General features: G+C 35.9%; 1 protein-coding gene across 1 annotated transcript; it reads left to right on the top strand.

The window, feature by feature from the left end:
* Window positions 1-8,472: 8,472 nt before the first annotated feature.
* On the top strand, window positions 8,473-20,497 carry LOC121253934 (K(+) efflux antiporter 2, chloroplastic-like). Its single transcript, XM_041153859.1, has 21 exons — window positions 8,473-8,737; window positions 9,101-10,823; window positions 11,425-11,608; window positions 11,707-11,797; window positions 12,158-12,294; window positions 12,387-12,446; window positions 12,528-12,647; window positions 13,009-13,077; window positions 13,440-13,505; window positions 14,571-14,660; window positions 15,123-15,227; window positions 15,422-15,550; window positions 15,914-16,123; window positions 17,274-17,423; window positions 18,448-18,501; window positions 18,635-18,693; window positions 18,991-19,057; window positions 19,130-19,306; window positions 19,417-19,473; window positions 20,007-20,081; window positions 20,221-20,497. The coding sequence occupies exons 2-21, from the start codon at window positions 9,202-9,204 to the stop codon at window positions 20,341-20,343; spliced, it is 3,645 nt and encodes a 1,214-aa protein (XP_041009793.1). The 5' UTR covers window positions 8,473-8,737; window positions 9,101-9,201; the 3' UTR covers window positions 20,344-20,497.
* Window positions 20,498-21,817: the final 1,320 nt, after the last annotated feature.

Here is a 21,817-nt window from a genome sequence, read left to right as displayed (position 1 = left end):
CTACTGTAGGAGTTGATTGGTCAGGTGGTTCAAGCAAAATTTGTTTGCAGTGAAAATCCTTGAGATATTCTGGGGCAGTCCTAATTCTAGTGGACCTTCTAAGTGAAGGAGCTGTAGGTGTAGGAATGATATGTGTTTCTGAAGTAGAAGGAAAATGTGCTGAGGGAAATTGTGAGGAAGAGCTGTTGTTAGGGGAGGAAATGGAGTTGGCAGGATTGGAAGGAGATGAGGAAATAATAGGAACATAGGGACTTGATTGACAAATAAAAGGAGGAGGTGAAGGAATAGAAAAAACGGGTAATGGTGAGGCTATGGAGGTAGGAGAAGAAGATGTTTGAAAAGAAAAAATAAATTCATGAAAATTAACATCTCTTGAAATGAAAATGGTGCTGCTTTTAAGGTCCAAAAGTTTGTATCCCTTGGTTCGTAACCAAGGAAGACACACTCATGACCTTTAGGGTCAAATTTCTTTCTACCCGTGAGAAGTGTGGCTGCAAAACATAGAGTCAAAGACTCTCATATGAGCATAGGAAGGTTTTTAATTAAATAGAAGCTCATAAAGGGTTTTATTGTTCAAAAGGGGTGTGGGAAGTGTATTTATGATGTATGTGGCTGTGAAAACCGATTCATTCCAAAATTTTAAAGGTAAATTGGCTTGGAAAGGAAGTGCACGAGCCACATTTAACAAGTATTGTTGTTTCCTCTCAACAATGTCATTTTGTTGAGGAGTTGACACACAACTCTTATGGTAGATAATCTCTTTTTTATTAAAGAAATCTTGCATGTGAAATTCAGCACCATTATCAATTCTTAAGATTTGAATTTTCACTCCAAATTGGGTTTCAATGAGGTTATAAAAAGCTTCAATGCATTTTTTTATTTCAGATTTGTTTGCTAGTAAGTAAAGTCATGTGGTTTTTGAAAAATTATCTACAATGGTCAAGAAGTACTTGGAACCATCGTGTGCAATTGTGGAGCAAGGGCCCCATAAATCATAGTGAATTAATTCAAAGATTCTAAAAGAAGAATGAGAACTAATAGGAAAAGGTAAACGATGGAACATTGCTAAGGACAAATTCTGCAAGCTGATCTATTAATAGATGAACTCTGTTTTTTGTACAATGGGATTAGATATTAAAAGTAATCTAGGAAAAGATAAATGACCTAGGCGACAATGCCATAGGTCAGAAGTAGAAACAATGTTTGTAATTGAAGCAAAACAAGTAAAAGTTGTGAGGTGTTTGTGTGAATATGTTGGGATTGAATCTGTCAGATCTGAGGGAAGAACTTCTTTGCAAATGAAATGGTACAAGCCATGCTTGAGCTCACCCTTCCCAATCGTAGTCCATGAAAGCAGGTCTTGAATAAAACAATGAGTGGAAAAGAAAAGCAAACAACAATTGAGAGAATATGTTAGTTTGTTTGATGAAATTAAATTGAAGGAAAATGATGGAACACATAGGACTTCTTGTAAGATGATGGATTTTGTTAATTTGATGGTTCCTATATGTGTAACAGGTGTTGAACTTCCATTGGGAAGTTTGACAAGGTATGAAACAGTGGAGGTGATCAAAGTAAAAAATGTGGTGCTGCAGACCATATGGTATGTAGCACCTGTGTTGATGATCTAGTTTGTAGAAGAAGGATGTAATGAGCTGTGTGTGTAGACGAGCAAGTGGATATACCAGACATCTTGGAAGAAGAGGTTTTGTGAAGGGTGGGTTAAGGTGAGATCTTCGAGTGAGTTGTTGAGGCTACAATAGGAGAATCCTGAGATTGAAGCAAGGCAAGGACCTGCTGATATTGCTGCTTGGTCAAACCAAACTTGTCATCGCAAATGTAAGGCCCAGTGGGTTGTGAAGCCGGTCCGTGCTTGAGGGCCTAGCCTTTTCATTTTCCGTGGGCGAACAACGTCGTTTGGAGGGGTAAGCTTTTCTTTTTCCCTCCCCCGATTTCTTTTCCTTCTCTTTCGGCATTGCAGTTACTCTGTTTAGTTTTTTTTTTCTTTCTCCGCAACTCTCTCCGTCCCACGTTTCTTTCCTTTTTCCTTGCAGTTTCAACTTCATTTCTTGTTGTTGGCATTAGTTTGAGTTTCCGAATCCCATGCCCTAGACCTCCTCACGTGGATTTCTGTTGCTGCGTTGCTTCTGGTTTCCCGAGTGTTGCCGTCTGCTACACTCTGTTTTCCCTCCATTTTCGACTGGTAAGGGTTTCTTTCTCATCCAAGTTTCGGTTTCTCCTTCTGTAACCGTGCGATTTCTGCTTCTTAGTTTTGGGTTTGGTTTATCTTCATTTTGATGCAGTATCTGTTTTGGCTGTGAGATTGAGTAACTTTTTGTGAGTTTTTCTGGTTGTTGCATGGTGAGTATTTCGGGTTGGTGTTTTATCATAGGTTTGGATTATTTGAAGTTTCATTGTAGTGGAATTGTTGGACTGGTGGTTGAGAAAATATTTGGAAGTATTAGTTTATACTTTATGTTATGGAGTTGGGAATGGAAAGAAGAGTGCTTTGTGTAGTGTAAACTGGTTATGTTGGCAAAATCTGCGTACTTCGCTCGAGCGAACTGTCGAGCGCGATTCGAGCGAACAGCCAAATGAGCATTGGCTTGAGCGGAGTGTCGAGCGAGACTCGAGCGAACCTCTCTGACTTGCATTCGCTCAAGCGGAGTGTCGAGCGAGACTCGAGCGAACCTCTCTGACTTGCCTTCGCTCGAGCGGTCTGTCGAGCGAACTTGGCTCGAGCCAACTGTCAAGTCAACTTTCAGCAAACATTTTTTTTAGTTCCAAATCAGTCTCCACTTATAACCAACATACTGAGTTTAGTATAGAATATTTTGGGTCGAAGTGTGGGCTGTCCGGATTGTTATTTGGCTAGTTAAGTTTGATTAAACTCGTTGAATTATGGTTTAGAGTTTGAGTCTTGAGTTGTTTAAGACCAATTGTGTATTGTTGGACTTTAATATTTAGTTTATATTATCTTATGAATAGGTGGCGAGACGGATAGAGACCGTATTCAAGTCATAGATAATACGTTGCAGGAGTCAGGTAAGCGGGGTTCCTATGCTAGGTTTTATACAAGTTAATAAGACTGAGGTTGACCTTCTGAAAACTTGCATATTTTGTGATGAGATGAGAACTTGGGAAAACAAAGATTAACCTCAGTCGCTTATTTGCATTATTCATGAAATCTGTGTGAAAAAGGAAAAATACTTTCTGACATGCATTGTGTAGACATGAGCTAAATTCTGTCATGTGTTTTCTGAAATCTGGAAAAAGAGCGATATTGAGGATATGAAAAGTTGTGCATTTATTTAGAAAGATGTTCTGGCTTTTGTGTTCAGCGTGTATAACTGTCTGATTCTGTTTTGGTACTCTGTATTATTTTGTTATAACATCTGAAAACCTTTGGCATGGTGTACTGGCTTTCGTATCTGACTCTGTCTCTGCTCTGTTATGCTCTGCTCTGTTTGGGTTAGTACCAACTTCTCTGTCTCTGAGTGCACCCACTTTGGAAACAAAGTGGTTTTATTGTGGTCTTTCCTGTGTGCACACTCGAGGCTCCGAGAAGAATAAAGGAAAGATTTCACCTCTGTCTCTGCCTGGTTTGGCCACCAGGGTTAGCACAACCCTACCACGGGGGTGAAACATGGTCTCTGCTCTGTTTGATGCTCTGTTTTGATTTGATGATGATACTCAGTTTATGTTATGCCAAAGTACCATGGGTTTTACTTGTTTTAAAACCATCACTCTGTTATTTTGAAAATATGTTCTGTTCTGCATGATAACTCTGGAAAAATATTTTGTTCTGCATACTCTCCTTGATAAATGCTCATGTTTGCACGCTAGCATATGATTTCTGCTTACTGAATTGTTGATAACTCACCCCCTATCAGTATAATATTTTTCAGATGATGTGGTGAGTCCAAATGAGAACCTGGATTAGAATGCTGTTTGTGTCTAAGCTGAGGAGATGTTGGTAGAAGAAGGACTTCTGGTGTTCTTAGTTTTAATATCTTTGAGTTTTATTTATGTCTTGAGTTTAGTAAGATTTATGAAATATTTAGTTGGTTTGTTATGACTATCGGGAGGTTATGGACCCCTTTGATTTATTATTATTGCATTAAAGATTGTATGGAGTTTGTAATGAGATTATTGAGAAGATTTGAGATTGATTTCATTTATGAAGTTTTTGGAGTTTATTCTTTGGATGTGTTGGGAGATATGTTTATGAGTGACAAGTAGAAATTCTCCAAGCCACCCGGGTTTGGGGCGTTACAGCAAATATCTTCAGAGTTAGCAGCAGTAGAAAGAGTAGTTTGATTTGCAAGAAAACCAGATGGCTGCTTAGCATGAAATTTATGTCCAGGAGGATATCCATTCAATTTGTAGCACTTCTCCACCGTGTGCCCAGTCAAATGACAATGTGAACAAAGGGGTGGTTCGACATTCCCAATTTTGAAGCGGGTCTCTAAAGAATGGCCTAAGATTTTGCAATGGATGTAATAAAGGTAATCTTTCTTGGATGAATTATTTGGTTTGGTAGAAAATTTGGGAGGAAACTAAGGTTTCTTAACAGCTAGTGCCATGGTTTTAGATTAGCAAACATTGGAAGTCATATGGTGATGTCTTTCTTGTTGTTGAACAAGAGAAAAAACTTTTGAAACAGGGGGAATAGGGTCCATTAGCATGATCTGGTCTCTAATGGGTGAATAAGAATCATGAAGACCCATTAAAAATTGAAGAACACGGTCTCTCTGGTATTGTTCTAGTAAGGTCTTCATTGTGCCACAATTGCAAACAAGTATGGGGTTATACACAGAGAGTTCATCCCATATTCCTTTTAATTTTTCATAATAAATGCTTACCGAATCGTGTTCTTGAAGAAGGGCAGCCAATGCCTTTTTGAGTTGGTAAATTCATGGACCATTCTGTTGAGAGAACCTTTCTTGATGATCCAACCATGTTTCTCGAGCATCATCAACGAAAAGTATGCTAGATTGTAGGGAAGGGTTGATTGAATTTTGAATCCAGCGAATGATCATGTCATTACATCACTCCCAGAGTTCAATAAGAGCATGATGCATGGCGCGGAACCAAGTGGCATAGTTGTTGGTGGTGAGAGATTCGGAAACAAGGGTGAGAGGTTCGGAAAGAAAGGGCTATCACCATGGTCTAGACGAAATGGATTTGTTGGATCACTAAGATTTAGGTAACGTGGTAAGGTGTTTGAATGAGAGTTTGAGAGAGTTTTAGAGGAATTGGTAGTCTATTCTACCATTAAAATTCACTCTTGAAGGTTCTTGATACCATGTAAGGTAAAAACAACCTTGCAGTTGAGCAAAATAAAAAGCAGAGAGCAAGTTAATGGAGGCAAAAAGAATTTGCTATTCTCATTTAGGAGTTTTCTGTACAACGCAATACAGACCAAAATGATCATATATACAGAAAGAATGCTAACCGACTAACTAACTGAACCTACGGCCTTGTGCCAGCTAATATGGAATAAAAGTAAATAACAAATGAAGCAAATAAACAATAAACGACTAGTAGCTTTGGTCCGTATCTGTTAACAAATTATATATGTTAAAACTCACAAAAATGGGTTCTATTTTAAATTGAATTGAGATACCATAATTCGTCAGCTTTAGTATATTTAGAGGCCTAACCCATTTCTACTTCTTTTTGCTCAAATGTTTACGATTAATAGTTGAACAAACATAACCAAATGTACACACCATTTTTTCACATTTTTGCTGCATATGTAATTATGTATAAATTCCTTCCCTAATCTAAGAGGGGACATTGTTGCCACTCAAATCCACAACCAAAGCAACCCCCTGACTAGATAGATTTGTAGTCATTCCCTTCTTAATCGATAGCAGTTATGGATAGACAGACGAAAAAAACTACCAATCGGAGACCACAAAGCAACTATAGTGATAGAAAGAATGGAATTGTGTCTGTTACGCTTAGATAGTGAAAGTGTTCGAGAATGTTTGTGAATACTAGTAAAAAAGTAATGAAAAAGTAATGAAAAAATAATAATAAAATATTGAATAGTAGTAAAAAGTAATGAATAGTAGTAAAAAGTAAGTGAAAAGTAATAATAAATAAGAAATAATAGTGAAAGTGTTTGAGAGTACTCTCAGTACCCAAGTCTAAGTAAATTTTAGTTTTTTTTTAGTTAAAACTCCTGCATTGGACTAGTCAAATATATATTTTTAAAATTTTGAGTTACAGTAATTTAGGGTCCTTAGTCATATTTGGAGAGTTACTGTAAAAGAACCAAATTAATATTTTATGATTTTTCCATTCAACTACCTCTCTCTTTTAATATTAAAATTTAATATTAATACAAATTATTAAATATTAAATACAATTGTATTTACAAAATATTAATTTTTTAAAATATTATTAAAATATACAATACTTGGTACCTAACACCAATGATTACATCTTATCATGAGCAGTTAGTTATCTTTATTTATCACTTATAATTTATATGTGTCACATCATACTTATTTATAAAGAAATATTTTAATTATAAAAAAATTTAATAAAAATAAATTTATAAATTAATATAACTTGATGTATATATTAGATTATGAAATTATTTTTATAATAAAATAAATTTAAAATATCATATAAAACCATATTAAATTATGAATTTATTTTTATATAATTTTGAACGTAACACTTCTTCTATTTATGATTCCGTACGTTCTCCTATTTAGCGCAATACGTTACATCAATTTTTTAATATTGATAGAAACTTTATATGAACTTTAAAGGATACAACACAAACAATCATGCTGGTAATACTCATGTACAACAAGTACTTCCTTTCAAGTATCACACTTTACCATATTTCTTTAAATGAGTACTTCATAAGCAAGCAATTTTTTTTAAGAAAAATTGTCATCATTCATTTATTAGAAAAATTTACATCTATGATCAGATATATTTTGGGATGTCTCCATATCAAACATAGCATCATAAACTAAAATAATATATTTGGAACTCTACAAGTACACTATTTCATTTTGTGACTAGTTTGGTATTCACTGTTACTGATATTTTCTGTATAAATGTCAGACAAACGTTATAGAGACGAACTATTTTTTATTTTATTTTAATTTACAATAAGGAAAGCAGTAAAATAGATGCGAAAAATGAATAATTACAATTTGAACCAATTTCGGTAGATTTCGGAATCAGTGACGGCATGTGAAGGCAACAATACACTTATTTCTTTTCAGCCATAAAAATCAAATTTAAAAGGTTTGGCGGTGGCGAGTTTGGTGATCTGGCTTGTGTGTTGAGAATAACTGCTGGAAGGGGTGGTGCGTGAAAACCACGCACGATGATTTTTACATAACCACTATTTTTCTCTGAACAATTTTCGACCTGTGAATCTGCATGGGCCTTGCATGTCTTTCGGGAGTTGTCGGAAAGCTATAGATCTATCTTTTTTGATTTTGAAGAAAGCAGAATAAAACTAAATAAAAAAAACCTTGATAAATAATGTGAGTTAATGGATAAAGGAGGGAATGAGAGGGAGGAGGAGGAGGAGGAGGAAGTCTCGACCTCGCGAAAATCAAGTATGGAGCCTTTGATTTTGTATGAGAGACAGAGTAGCAAACAATTCTTTATGAATGGACGACGCTTAACCATATGGTTCAAATATATTAAAATGAGAAATGATATTTATAGTCTTAAATTGTACAAGTCTTGTGCACTTCATTTAAAAAAGTGAATAAATTCAAAGCCTACATAAAAAATTTATTTTTTTAATAGTAGACCTTACATATTTTTTAAAAAAGTGTGTGAAACTTGTACATCATAAACCGTGCACTTTTTAAAACTGTATATAACATTATTTTATTAAAATAGGTCTATTACTTTTACAAACCTTCTAAAAAATTATTCTCAATCCAAAATTTTTTTATGAACCTCAAAACATTCACAAAAAAAAATCAACTTAAAAATTTGTTAACAATTGTATTACATAAAAGAACATGCATATAGTATAAATTAGAGGAAAATGATACTATGCTGTTTAAGTTGGTCTTATCAATTTGATCGCTCATACATTTTATTTTATGTTAATTTTTTTACTTAATGATTAAGGAAATGATTATTAATATATTGATTTTTTAAAAAAAATATTTAAAGAGGTTCAAAAAATATTTAAAACAAAAATAAAAAATAAGGTGTAATTTACGATAGGAGGCACACCAAGTCCATAAACTTGGGTGACATAATAGCACTGCACAAGATAAAAAAATATAATAATTAATGACAGTTAAGTTTTTTAATTTTAATAATTTAAATATAAAAAATTTGAAATCTAACGTCACGCACGCACCAGTGGATGGTGTTTCACACGCGGATCCAGGCGAGTGGGAATAGGATTTCTGAGGATATTCCTAGCACATATAATAATATCAATCTAGCCATTTCTGTAAATTCGCTCAAGTGAAAGTTGGTCCACTAAATAATCATATTTTCTCGGCAAACTTTCATTTTCTCACTGTTTCTTACCTCCCAAACAAACAGCGAGAAAGTAGAGAGAGAAAGCAGAGCCTGTAGCGAAAATTTGCATTCATTCACTGTACAAAATAATAGTCCAATTAATTTAAATTTAAGTCAATTTGTTAGTAGTTCCGTCATTTTTCACCCGAAGTTCTGCCATTGCTTTTCTCAGCTCGCTCTCCAAAGTTCCCGCTGATGATCGGTTAGTCCAACCATTCTTATACAGATGCTTAAACTCGCATGCTAAATACATACTACATGTCTGTATGCAAGTGTACATCCGCATAAATGTATATACACAAATATTAGTTATCTTCACGTTGCGAGTATGATTGGTGCTCGTAGCTACAGCTTAAAATAGTGACAATTTTTTATTCACTCACATTATTTTGGTATAGAGACATGCATGTATTTATGTGCGTATGGTGCGTGTTTGCAACATCCCAATGCATGTATACGTTGTTGTAGGGTAGGAGAAAATCGGTTTTATACGCAAGTAATGAGGACTGGATTCAGTAATATTGTACATGCTTTTCATTTTCTGAAATTGACTTTCTTTCACCAGGTGTTGACTAGGGCTGAAGTGAGTATCTGAAATGTATTGTCGACTTGGTGTATGAAGATTTGTGCACTATAGAGTTATCTACCACAAAAGGGTTGAGAAATATGGATTTTGCCTGTAGTTTTCAGCAGCTGAATGTGTTCCATGGCTGTGAAGGCACAAGTTATAAGATTTTGGATCATTTTGATTCGCATCTGCAGTTTAAAAGCAGAGACTCTGGCTGTAACTTTCTGTGTAATTCAAGAATTGTTTTGAAATCGCATTTGAATAAGAAGACTAAAAGAAATATTGCTTCTAATGGTTCTCAGAATTCGAATATAGTGTCCACTGGAGATTTTGGTAGTCAACTGTGGAGATCAAATTTGAGACTATCATTTTTTTGTGGCTTTGACTATGTTTTTAAAGGGTCAAGAGCAGTTCAGTCATGGTGTCAGAGTAATGATTCTTTAGCATATGTAAATGGGAATGGTCGAAACGTGGAATTCATGGAAAGTAGTGATGAGAGCTCAGGAGTTGATGGTGGTGAGTTAAATGGTTCCAGAGAAGAAAAGAGGCGGGGAGAAGAAGTGGAGCCGCATATTGTGGATGAACTGAGGGAATTGTTGCAAAAGGCAGCGAGAGAACTGGAAGTTGCGCGTGTCAATAGTACCCTTTTTGAGGAAAAGGCCCAGAAAATATCAGAAACTGCAATTGCTTTACAGGATGAAGCAGCAAATGCTTGGAATGATGTTAATTCTACCCTTGATACTATTCAGGAAATAGTGAATGAAGAGTCTGTTGCCAAGGAGGCTGTTCAAAAAGCAACAATGGCTCTTTCATTAGCAGAAGCAAGGCTTAAAGTGGTGGTAGAATCTTTGGAGGCTGCAAAAGGAGGAGTTGATTCTTTGGAAGGGTCTGTTGAAGAGGAAAAAGCACTTTTAGCTGCTCAACACGAGATTAAAGAATGTCAAGAGAGTTTGACAGATTGTGAGGCAAAGTTGAAGTTCCTACAGAGTAAAAAGGAGGAGTTGCAGAAGGAAGTGGACAAGTTGAACGAAGTTGCGGAGAAAGTGCAGTTGAGTGCCTTGAAAGCGGAGGAGGATGTAGCGAACATAATGCTTTTAGCTGAGCAAGCTGTTGCCTTTGAACTTGAGGCCACACAACGACTGAATGATGCAGAGATTGCATTACAGAAAGCAGATAAATCTCTGTCCAGTTCTTATGTTGATCATGCAGAAACCATCCAAGGACAGTCCCTGAGTGGAGAGGCTGTCATTGAGGAGGAGAATACTGTCCAAGGTGTTTCTGATAATGTTACTGTTGAAAGGGACAGTGATGTGCTAGCTGATGCTGATTCTTTTGTTGTCAAGCCTTTACCAGATAGTCTGCCTGGCAAAAGCAATCAGAATGTTGAATACATGAACCAATTTGATGATTCAAGTGATCATGAGAGTGGAAAGTTAAGTTTAGACTCACCTAAGGAAGCTGAACTAGAGGCAGAAAAATCTAAGAATGTGGTTCAATCAAAAAAGCAGGATGTGCAGAAGGATTTGACTAAGGAGACATCACCCTTTAATTCTCCCAAGGCATTATTGAAGAAATCTTCTCGCTTCTTTTCTGCATCATTTTTCTCCTTTACTGTAGATGGGACTGAGTTGACTCTAGCATCAGTTTTCCAGGGTCTCATGGGGTCTGTGAGGAAGCAAGGGCCTAAGCTAGTTTTTGGGTTGTTGCTATTTGGAGCAGGGTATGTATCAGAAATGCTACTTCTTGGTTTTGATTATCATTACTAAATATTTTGTTTTCATTCTCTCCTTCTAGATTGGTGTTTCTTTTGGATAATCATGTGTACCAGGGTTTCACCTTTTGGTCTTTCAAATAAAATTTTATTACTTAAATTTATATTTTTAATCCTGCTAAACTGCTTTTCTAAATAATTCGTATATTGCATAATTGATGAATATTATTGTCTTGGGTGAGCATGACTACTCTGATCTGGCATGAGATTTCTGGAGTTCTAAGCAACTCTGAGAGAATGATCTTCGAGAGAGATTCTTTTCTTTACGAATGTTATGTGTAAATGCTAAGGACTGACTATTTTTTTCTTAATAATATTGTCCTTGTCTCATCAACTTGTTTTCCCATTTGTGCTTTTCTCTTGTTCATTGGCTAATAGGGTCTTTACTTACCCGAAAAAGGCAGGCAGTACTTGAATGCCTTAAATATATAGATATTTTCTTCCTTGGATTTTCAGAAAGACTATCCTCTGCCTTTACTCTTTGATTAGGTTGTTATATGCAGTGTGACTGTTTTCTCCCACTGATTACAAGATGCTGAAATCTTAACAGGGTCTCTTTTTATGCTAATCGGGCGGAGAGGAATGCTCAGCTGCTGCAACCTCCTGAGCTCATCAGCACTAGTATTGAAGCTGGTATTGAAGAAGTTTCCTCAAGTGCAAAGCCTCTGATTCAACAATTGCGGAAACTACCTGAGAGAATTAAAAAGCTAATTGCGGTGTTTCCTCCTGGAGAGGCATGCCATCATATTTTCTTCACTGCTTCTGTCTTTTAGTATTAAGTCTTGCATGCCTATAATTTTTTTATCTCATCATTTCCACAATCATTTCTTAGGTGAATGAGGAGGAAGCTTCCCTGTTCGACATGTTGTGGTTATTGCTTGCTAGCGTAATATTTGTGCCTACCTTTCAAAAAATTCCTGGAGGTATTTGAATTCGTATTATCCTTCACGACCCTCGAACTTTATTATTGAATGTACTGAGGCTGTAGTTGTAGATGCTTTTAGAATTTGAATTTGTTTAGGTGCATGATCCCATATCACTGACTATAACTGTTAATCGACAAATTACCGAGAAGCCTTTTTCTTTTCTATATTTCAGTTTCCTTGTTTACATTCTATTTTGCTTTCTTGAACTTAGCCAGAAATGATGACTAGCTTTTCTGGTTATTTATGTGCCAAGACATCATCTGCGCCTATGTCACCGGGCCTTTATTTCCTTTTTAATATATATGTCCAAAGTTTTATGCATTGTCTCCGTGATGGTGTATCTTCTGCAATTTATAGGAAGTCCTGTTCTTGGTTACTTGGCTGCTGGCATCCTGATTGGGCCCTATGGCCTATCCATCATTCGCCATGTGCATGGGACAAAGGCAATTGCTGAATTTGGAGTTGTTTTCTTGTTGTTCAATATTGGCCTTGAGGTTGGGTTTATTTCTAATATTCTGCTGTACTTTTACATTTTACATGTCCTAATAAAAAATCATCAGTTGATGCTTTGAACTGGGTTTTTTAGCTCTCTGTTGAAAGGCTAAGCTCCATGAAGAAATATGTTTTTGGGTTAGGCTCTGCTCAGGTGATTGTGAAACTTCATCTTTTCTGGTTATTATTTGTGTTTGGTTTCTCCTTAGATGCCTTATATGCAATACAAATGCAGGTTTTAGTGACAGCAGTGGTGGTTGGCTTGGTTGCTCATTTTGTTTGCGGGCAGCCTAGTCCTGCTGCAATCGTCATTGGGAATGGCCTGGCACTATCATCCACTGCTGTTGTACTCCAGGTAAGAGGTAGCTATAATGAGCATATTTTGCTCCTACTTCTAGGAAATTCCTGTTTCCTCGTACTACAACCTCCCTATTTTGCATTAGTGTTATACCATACAACAGATTTGTGTATCCTCTGGAGTCTGGATTATGTTGTGTCTTTTCAATATTAATTACTTTTTCTACCTCTTGCAAAATCTGTGAAAACACCCATTAGACTTGGTCCATGATTCTATGATAATGTGGCTTATCACAGCTCTGATTCCATGCTGAACATGTTGCTAAACATATTTCTATATCAGTGAAAACGGCAGGAACTTGCAATTTGACATATTCTCAATTGATAAGTGAATCAAATTTTGTCGACCTCTTTTGCAGGTGTTGCAGGAACGAGGTGAGAGCACATCACGACATGGGCGAGCCACATTTTCTGTCTTGCTTTTCCAGGTTAGTTTTGAAATTACAGCTTAAGAAGCATCTTTCCTTGAAATAAATGCCTTGTGCAAGATATTGCAGCTCCTTTATTCAGATGATATGCCTGACTGAACTGCTTCTTACTTGCGGACCTACACACCGTTGCTTGCTTCGTCATGTTTATCTTCACAGTATGATAGGCGGAAAATATAAAATCAATATGTAAAGATGCATAATATTGGTATTTAGCTTCCATATAGCCTTGCTTCTTGATTAGAATGTGTAGAATTCCATTTCTTGTTGATTTTTTTTCCTGCTGCACTTTACTCTTTTAGTTTCATACAAAGAAATGCAATTTAAAGTTAATTGCTTTCATTTATTTCGCTTTCTTACAGGATTTGGCTGTTGTTGTTTTGCTGATACTCATTCCTCTTATCTCACCCAATTCATCCAAAGGAGGGGTAATAATTTCTTGTACTTTGGCTTTCCTTTTAATGGCTTTATCAAATATGGCGAATGCTATGAATACTTATTTTCTTAGCCACTACTATTACTTATTCATGACTCAAAATGTGTTATGAACATAATTGATTTAAATATGGGGAGAACAGAATGCTACAAGTTTTGAAGACCGTGAGAAGATGGTGTTGGAATTCAAGGCTTTCTTCTTTGAAACCCTCTTCCACTGAATGACTGCTTTTGACTTTCTTTCTTTATCTTGCTTTCAGGAGTTTCTTGATCCTTTACTTTTCTAGTTCGGTGCTCCTCTTATTAGTTGGGTTTTGCCTTTTTCATTCTTAATAAATTTATATTACTTGCAAAAAAGGGCTAAAGATGGTTGATTAGAAATTAGAAGAAGACAAAAGAAAATATATGGCAGGGTCAAGTTAATCTGTTAACAGATTTTTTTTTTTTGATTGGAAAACAAAATTTTATTGATCATGAGAATAGGCAAGAGCCCAAGTATACAAGACATATACAAGAGCATTGCCTATGCATGCTAGTTTAGTGATACAAGAAATTCATGAAAGTTCACACCATTAAAAATCTGTCAATGGAAAAATAGTTAAAAAAAAGTGCAACACTAATAGTGTCACACTACAGATGGATATATTGCATTGTTTACTAAATAATAGTTTCATATTATCATCTCTCTCTCTCTCTCTCTCTATTTCCCTCTCAAAATTTCTTTGGCTCTGCGTCTTTGTTTCATCATTTAGCTAACTAAAGACTTCTTGGAGTTCTTTTTCAGTCAAACATGATAAGATGACGGGAATGATCTGCATCCTCCGGTGGTGTTCATTCCAAAGCATGTGCTATTCATAGATCAACCCCAAACTTCCTGATCCAACCTTGCTTTCTGCACATTTTGATGTTGATCATTTAATGCAGAATAATTATTTGTTCTTCTTTTTGAGTATAGATATGGAAATTATTTACTCGTAATTGTTTGTTGTTATTATTGTCATGATTTCTTGTATCACTTTATTCTGTCATTTGAGAAAAATTCATCTGCTGTTTTTCAGGTTGGTTTCCAAGCCATTGCTGAAGCTCTTGGACTGGCTGCTGTTAAGGCAGTAGTTGCCATCACTGCCATAATTGCTGGTGGACGTTTGGTAAGTTTCAGAAATCTGTGAGATTCGTATGACCCTAGCACTACTTTTCATTGGCCACTTCTGACCATATATTACTTCAAATCTGCTACAGATTAAGTGCTAAGGTTCTGGTTAGTTTTGTGGATTTGATATGTGCTCAGTTGCGATTCATAATATCATCTCAGGATATCTAGATAAACCTTCTTAGCTTTTTGGGCCATTTGGAATTTGCAAGTGATAAATAGAGCCCCTTTCTAGGTTGTTGATGCCCTGATGCTACTAAAACTTATTATGCTCACAGTTGTAGGATTTTTTTAAAGGTTACTTTTTCTTTTTGTGTCTTAAGAAGATGCCTGGGATTTTTTTTTTTTTTTTCCTGTCAGGACTTGGATCACAATGGCTACCATTATTATATCTATGAAGTTTTCTTATAATGAAATACAGCTTGTGTGGCATTAATTTTCCTTTCCCTGGTTTTTGTAGTTGCTTCGACCAATCTATAAGCAAATTGCAGAAAATCAAAATGCAGAAATATTCTCTGCCAATACACTGCTTGTTATTCTGGGTACCAGTCTACTTACAGCCAGGGTATGACTCTGCATCTTATTGTTGGTTGTTCTTCATGTATTTCTTAGTAATAACTATCTCTTTTCGTTCCTACTTAGCTTAGGGCATGCCTTTTGTTTTTTCTATTAGAGTTCTGTACAATCAATAAAATTTGTTTACTTATCAAAATATAAAAATAAAAAATTAACCATCTCTTTTCGTCCTCCTTGGAGCAGGCTGGACTTTCCATGGCATTGGGAGCATTTTTGGCTGGATTGCTTCTTGCAGAAACTGAATTTTCCTTACAGGTTGAGTCTGATATTGCTCCATATCGTGGCCTTTTATTGGGTCTCTTCTTCATGACGGTAGGGAGATTACACTGACTTTCTCTAAGATCTATTTTTATTTTTTCTTCATTAATATTTTCAATTATAAAAAGAATTGCCCATAAGCATTGTCCAAAAGAGAAATTCTAAATTTGGAAATCATTCGCAGCACTGTTTGAAATCTTCCAGCTTCAGGCCATCTACCTTATAAGGCATCATTTGGCTATTTTTGGTGCTTTTATCAAAATGAACAAAATTGTACTGATTATCACACTGCCATACTTACAAAAATGGTATTTGATGTTTAAGTAAAAGACTTTGCTCGAGTTTAGCCCATTAATTGAAAATATATTGATCAATGATGCCCCATGTGCAATTGATGGAAGTCTTTGTGGTTTTCAGGTTGGCATGTCTATCGATCCAAAACTTCTTGTTTCCAACTTTCCAGTGATTAGTGGAACATTGGGACTCTTGATTGGTGGAAAGACTTTATTGGTTGCTCTAGTTGGTAGGCTTTTTGGTATTTCAATAATATCTGCAATAAGAGTTGGTCTTTTACTTGCACCGGGTGGAGAATTTGCCTTTGTGGCGTTTGGCGAAGCTGTTAATCAGGTTTTCCTTACAAACTATAATTGTTTTTAGCTGCAAGACTTGAGAGGTTTGCATTTAACAGATTACTCTGTACTTATGATTCATAATAAACACCCTTCTCCATTATCTGGACAGCCTCCTAGATGTTTGGTATGGCTATTTAGGTGTTTGGTCTTATTTATGCTCAAATAATTTTCGTAATGTTGACGGGCCTAGTTTTAGAGGGAACAGGAAGAAAGTTTGGCTAGACCATACTCGCTTTGCTGAATTAACTTGTTGAGAGTCCTCTGGATGATCATAGAGTACGTATGTCTCATCCATGAAAAGGAGATGAAACACTAGCAGCTCATCCTTGTTTGTTTGTCCCTCTGAAAAACCTGATGAGATTCCCCTATGACAATTACACATAATATGCTACTCAAAGCTTCCAAGACCGATACTAAGAACAAGGGGCATAACTGTTCCCCTTGATGTAGACCACGAGAACTTTTGAAAAGCCCGTGGATGTACTGCCAATCAAAATAGAGAATTGTGCCATAGAAATACAATGTGCTATACACTCACACCACTTGGCCCTGAAACAATAGCAAGTGTGAGCGTATAGCACATTGTATTTCTATGGCACAAGTCTCTATTTTGTTGGCATTACAATTCCACCTTCTCCAATGTTGCTTTCGTCCTACTTGCTAGGACCAATTCTGATTTCCCCTCAACAAGGAACTCTCCTATGCATATTTTTATTATAATTGGGTTGTGCCACTACCACTCTCTAATGAAATTTGGTTGCTTATAAAAATTAAAAGAGGTTAGGAAACATAGATTGTTATCATACCCACCCGTGGATAGCCCAAGTGGTAAGGGCGAACTTGTGCGCATGAGCCCCATGTCATAGGTTCGATTCCCCTTGGCTTCAAACTGCAATTTAAGTGAGAGGTTATGGCGGTGGGTTGCTGTGCTAGTCTCCCCGGGGGTGGTCACTAAGTCTTAATAGCTCTGCCGTGGGGTGGTTCCCCCGTCATAAAACAAAAAAAAAAAAAAAAAAAAAAAAAAAAAAAAAAAAAAAAAAAAAAAAAAAGATGTTATCATTTTCCTGATTATAACCAATGCATTTTTTTCAGTAAAAAAATGATATTTTTCCAGGTACTATTTCAATGATTGGTGTTTTCTGTAGGGTATAATGTCTTCTCAGCTATCATCATTGTTGTTTCTGGTGGTGGGAATTTCAATGGCCCTCACACCTTGGCTAGCTGCTGGAGGCCAGTTAATTGCCTCCCGCTTTGAGCTGCATGATGTTCGAAGTTTATTACCTGTTGAGAGTGAGGTAAAGTGTGAACTCACTGCTATTGGTTGCAAAGATTGAGAGTTAAAGCAGCTTTTGATATCTAGGGAAGGCATTTTTGCCAATTTTTTTTACATAACTTCATGTTAACAAGAAAAAATATACCGTGTTTTGCTGTTCAGAAGTGCAGTCATCAAAAACCAGTTTGGTGATTCATCATTATTTTTGTGACACATTAAATGATTTTCAGATGCTCAAGAAAGATGAAATGTTATTCTTTCCATGTAAGTTAACTATTTCAAGTATAAAGGGGCTAAAATAATAGAGAATAGCATGGTGACCATGTTTGCTTAACGGCAGTTGCACTGTTAGTCTGCTCCTAAATGACTTAATATAGTCCATGTAATTCTTTTGCATTCAATTTACAGAAGCTTATGCCCTTTTTGCAGTTTCAAATGTACCTAGCTGTTGGAAATCCCTAGGAAGTAATTAGTATATAGTTTAAATCATGTCCATATATCGGGTTGCTTTCCTTCTTGGCTTGTTGCCACTCTGTGTTCACAAAAGTAAACCGAAAGGATTTTACTTATTATATAATGGATATATTTTTTCTTTTATTTTATTCATAAAAGAAAATAGAATGGATATATTTCCTTGGCTTGTTGGTTCTACTACAACGTTTTGAAGTTTACATGTGAAAAACATAGTGAAGTGGTTCATTTCAACATGAATTTTGTGTACTTTACTCCATTTGTATATGAGTAATTGTATCGGAAGATTGGTTGGATTGAGTTTCCTGATTGGTGGTATTCAACTTTTTAAGAGGTTAGTTTCCTTAATATGGGAGGTGTCACGGTCAACTGCGTTTCCTGTGTTTGATGTCTGGCCAATTCAATATGTGACAATTTGATTTGCAAGGAAGTCTCTGCCATTTTATATCATATAATTTTTGCAGCCTACAAAATAGTCTGGTATTTGGATATCTTTTGTTTGCGTTTCATACAATGGTGGCAGACAGATGATTCAATAATTAGTCTTCATTTATTTCTGCTTGGTTATTTTCCAGACAGATGATTTGCAAGATCACATAATCATTTGTGGATTTGGACGAGTTGGTCAGGTATGGTAACTTTTTGGAGGTCCCATTTAATAAATTCGTATCAAATCATTGATATGGCAAATCAAGTATGTACATAATATATGAGCTTTTCTAATTGTAGTGTCTTTTTCCCCCTTCTGCTTTTGGTTCCCAGATCATTGCCCAGCTTCTTTCAGAGCGATTGATTCCTTTTGTTGCTCTTGATGTAAGGAGGTAACTGATTGACTTAAAAATCTCAGCATGTATGTCAGTTATTGTTCTTTCATTCAGATGATTAGTTCCATATTGTTAATCTGTAATTGGGATGTGTTTACATGTGATTGTCCTTCCTTCAGGAAATGGATGCATTAAAAATATTGCAAAAGTAGTCTTCTTAGTTGAAGTGTTGAATTTTGATTGCATGTACGTGCAATCATATATGTTAGAGTCTACCACTTGCCTGCATGGCTCAATAATCTTGGAACATTATATCTCAGCCAATGACATGAACGTTATATCTCCTGTCTTCAGTGATAGAGTGGCAGTTGGACGTGCCCTGGACCTTCCTGTGTATTTTGGAGATGCTGGCAGTCGAGAGGTGTGGCAGACTGTATGAAAGTTTACTTACTTGCAGGTTCATTATTTGACTTGCTTTATACTGCATGACTAGGTCCTTCACAAAGTCGGTGCCGAAAGAGCATCTGCAGCGGCAATAACTCTAGATAGCCCAGGTGCAAATTATAGAACTGTTTGGGCTTTGAGCAAATATTTCCCCAATGTGAAGACCTTTGTCCGAGCTCATGATGTTGATCACGGCCTTAATTTGGAAAAGGCAGGGGCTACAGCGGTAAGTTGTCTGCTGCACATTATTTATCTAATTATAGAAAAGCGAAAAAAATGATTATATAATTCATCTTTCCCAGTTATGAGAGCTCACGTTGTGGAGATAACTTGCAGGTTGTCCCAGAGACCTTGGAACCGAGTCTACAGTTAGCGGCTGCTGTTCTTGCTCAGGTAACTAACTTGATCGTCTCTGTGGTCCATATAGGACTTCTTTTTTTGTCCATTTGGTGCTTCGACATGTTCTTACTTCTTAGTGTTGTTGAGTGATGCCATGCAGTGGGCAATCAAATTGGGTGATGGCTAGTTGTGTGCAATTGAATTGAGTAGCATATTATATAATTGAAGGGTTTATTATTCATTCCCTCAGCATTAGTTGTGCATAGATTTTGCCATCATGTAACCGAGCTGCAATCCATGATCCTTACTAATATTAAGAATTTTAGATTATTATAAAATGGAAAATGGATCAAGGTCTAGGTTGATTGCTCTAAAGATAACAAAGTTTTATATTATATGCGTGCATAAATAGAAGATTCTACTTTCTAAAGAGGGAGAGAAACTGTGGTAAGTTGGAACGGTTACATTCAACCCTAAAGAAAAAACTGTGTAATTAAAAAACTACTTTCTTGCAAAGATGAATGCTAAATGTTTATTTTTGGTTAGTATGTTTCTTTTTTTACCTTAGCTCTTTGTTCCCCCTTCAGACGAAACTACCAATGTCGGAAATTGCAGCCACGATCAATGAATTCAGGTCGCGGCATCTGTCGGAGCTGACCGAGGTATTTGTTTTTCCCCCAAATACAGATACAACAAAAATTATGCCTTTGGCCACGAAATGCAGAACTGTGTAACTAGTCTGTCTCGTATAAAACCGGAATACAAAGGGACAATTACAATTTTATGGTTTTATTTGTGCAGCTATGTGAGAATACTGGAAGTTCTCTTGGTTATGGATTTTCTCGAATGGTAACTCGACCGAAAACTCAATCCTCAGATCCTTCAGACGAGAACCAAGTCAGTGAAGGGACACTGGCAATATAGAGAATATCAGATATTAACATACCCAAAAAAAAAAAGGAACATGTAGAACTTTAGAGCTGCTTGCATTTTTTTTCCCCTGGTATAAATTGTACAGAGCACACTGAAAAAAAGGAAAAAAAAAAAGGCAATTGCTTAGACATACTTTTATTGATTATTCCTTTATTTCCCATCTCCACAAGTACATTAATTCTTATCCCTCTCAAGTCCCAATCCCAACCATCTCTGCCTTTCACACTCTATAAAGTGTCATTTTGCTTCTCCAGATTTTCACAGCTTAAAAGCATTACTGTAAAGAACTTCCTGTCAAATATGAACCTTCAAGTTCGAAAGTATAAGCTTTATTTTTTAAAGTTAATTTTCAATTTAGAAGATATTGGACTAACAATAGAAAAAGCTACAATATATATTTTTATTTATTTATTTTATTTTTTGATACATGAAAAGAAAAGATAAAGAAAAGTAGGGTTAGAACTTTGTTAAGTTTTATGTGAATAGATTTTGATTTTTTTTTTTTTTGTGATTTCATTTACTTGAATCTTCTCTCTTATTGATTAAAATATTTAGTTGAATTCAAGTACGTGGTTCCAAGGCTTGCCTCACGGGGTGCAAGTTCCAACGGGTACTCAGCAACAATTTTGCTAGAAAAATGATAAACACACATAACTTTTTACAACACATTACACAATCATATTTTAACATCACTTTACAAAAATACGCTCACTTTAAAATATGTGTTATGAAATATGTTATGAAATGTGTTGTGTGGGTATCATTGCTCAAGAACCCGATTCTTTGTCTCCTAAACCCAGAGTTTCTCCCAGTTCAGTTCGCAAACCACTTTCTTCCATTTCCAATTCGCTTATTACTTAATCTGCAGATCTCTCCCAGTTTACAGCCCCGATTTCAATTCTCCCAAACCCAATTTGTAACTTTCTCCCAAGTTCCGGTTCGCAAATTGCCAAATACCTCAAACAATTTGCAAACCCATATGCTTTTGATGGTTGAAGATAAACCACCACTTTGTAATGTTATGGAATCTAACTTCTAATTTAATCCATAAAAAAATAGCTAAACAGATTATAAATATGAGTATGAAGGGAAAAATACAAAAAAAAAAAAAAATATTAACAAGAAAAACATTTTTTTTTTTTTTTTATACATCAAACCATAATTTGAGAAAAAAAAAAATTGTTTCTTTAGCTAGGAACTCAATTGCAGATTTCATAAATAAAATTTTCAAAAGCTATCAAAATCTAACTTTGGCAAACACAGGAGAACACACTAGTGGAATTAGTGTAGAGTGGGCTGAGCAGGTTGGGAAGGGTGAGAAAGCTGAGAAGGAGAGGGAGTTCCAACTCAGTGGTACTGTTGATGACGATCCTCAACGAGTTTGTGGGGTTCAGCCTTTGCACCATTGACAAGTGAAAATCTTCATGTTATTGCTCCCACCTAATCTGAGAGGAAGAGGGAGAAA

The sequence above is a fragment of the Juglans microcarpa x Juglans regia genome, chromosome 1D (assembly GCF_004785595.1).
Source record: "Juglans microcarpa x Juglans regia isolate MS1-56 chromosome 1D, Jm3101_v1.0, whole genome shotgun sequence".
NCBI lineage: Eukaryota > Viridiplantae > Streptophyta > Magnoliopsida > Fagales > Juglandaceae > Juglans > Juglans microcarpa x Juglans regia.
This window is presented reverse-complemented; position numbering and strand designations above follow the sequence as displayed.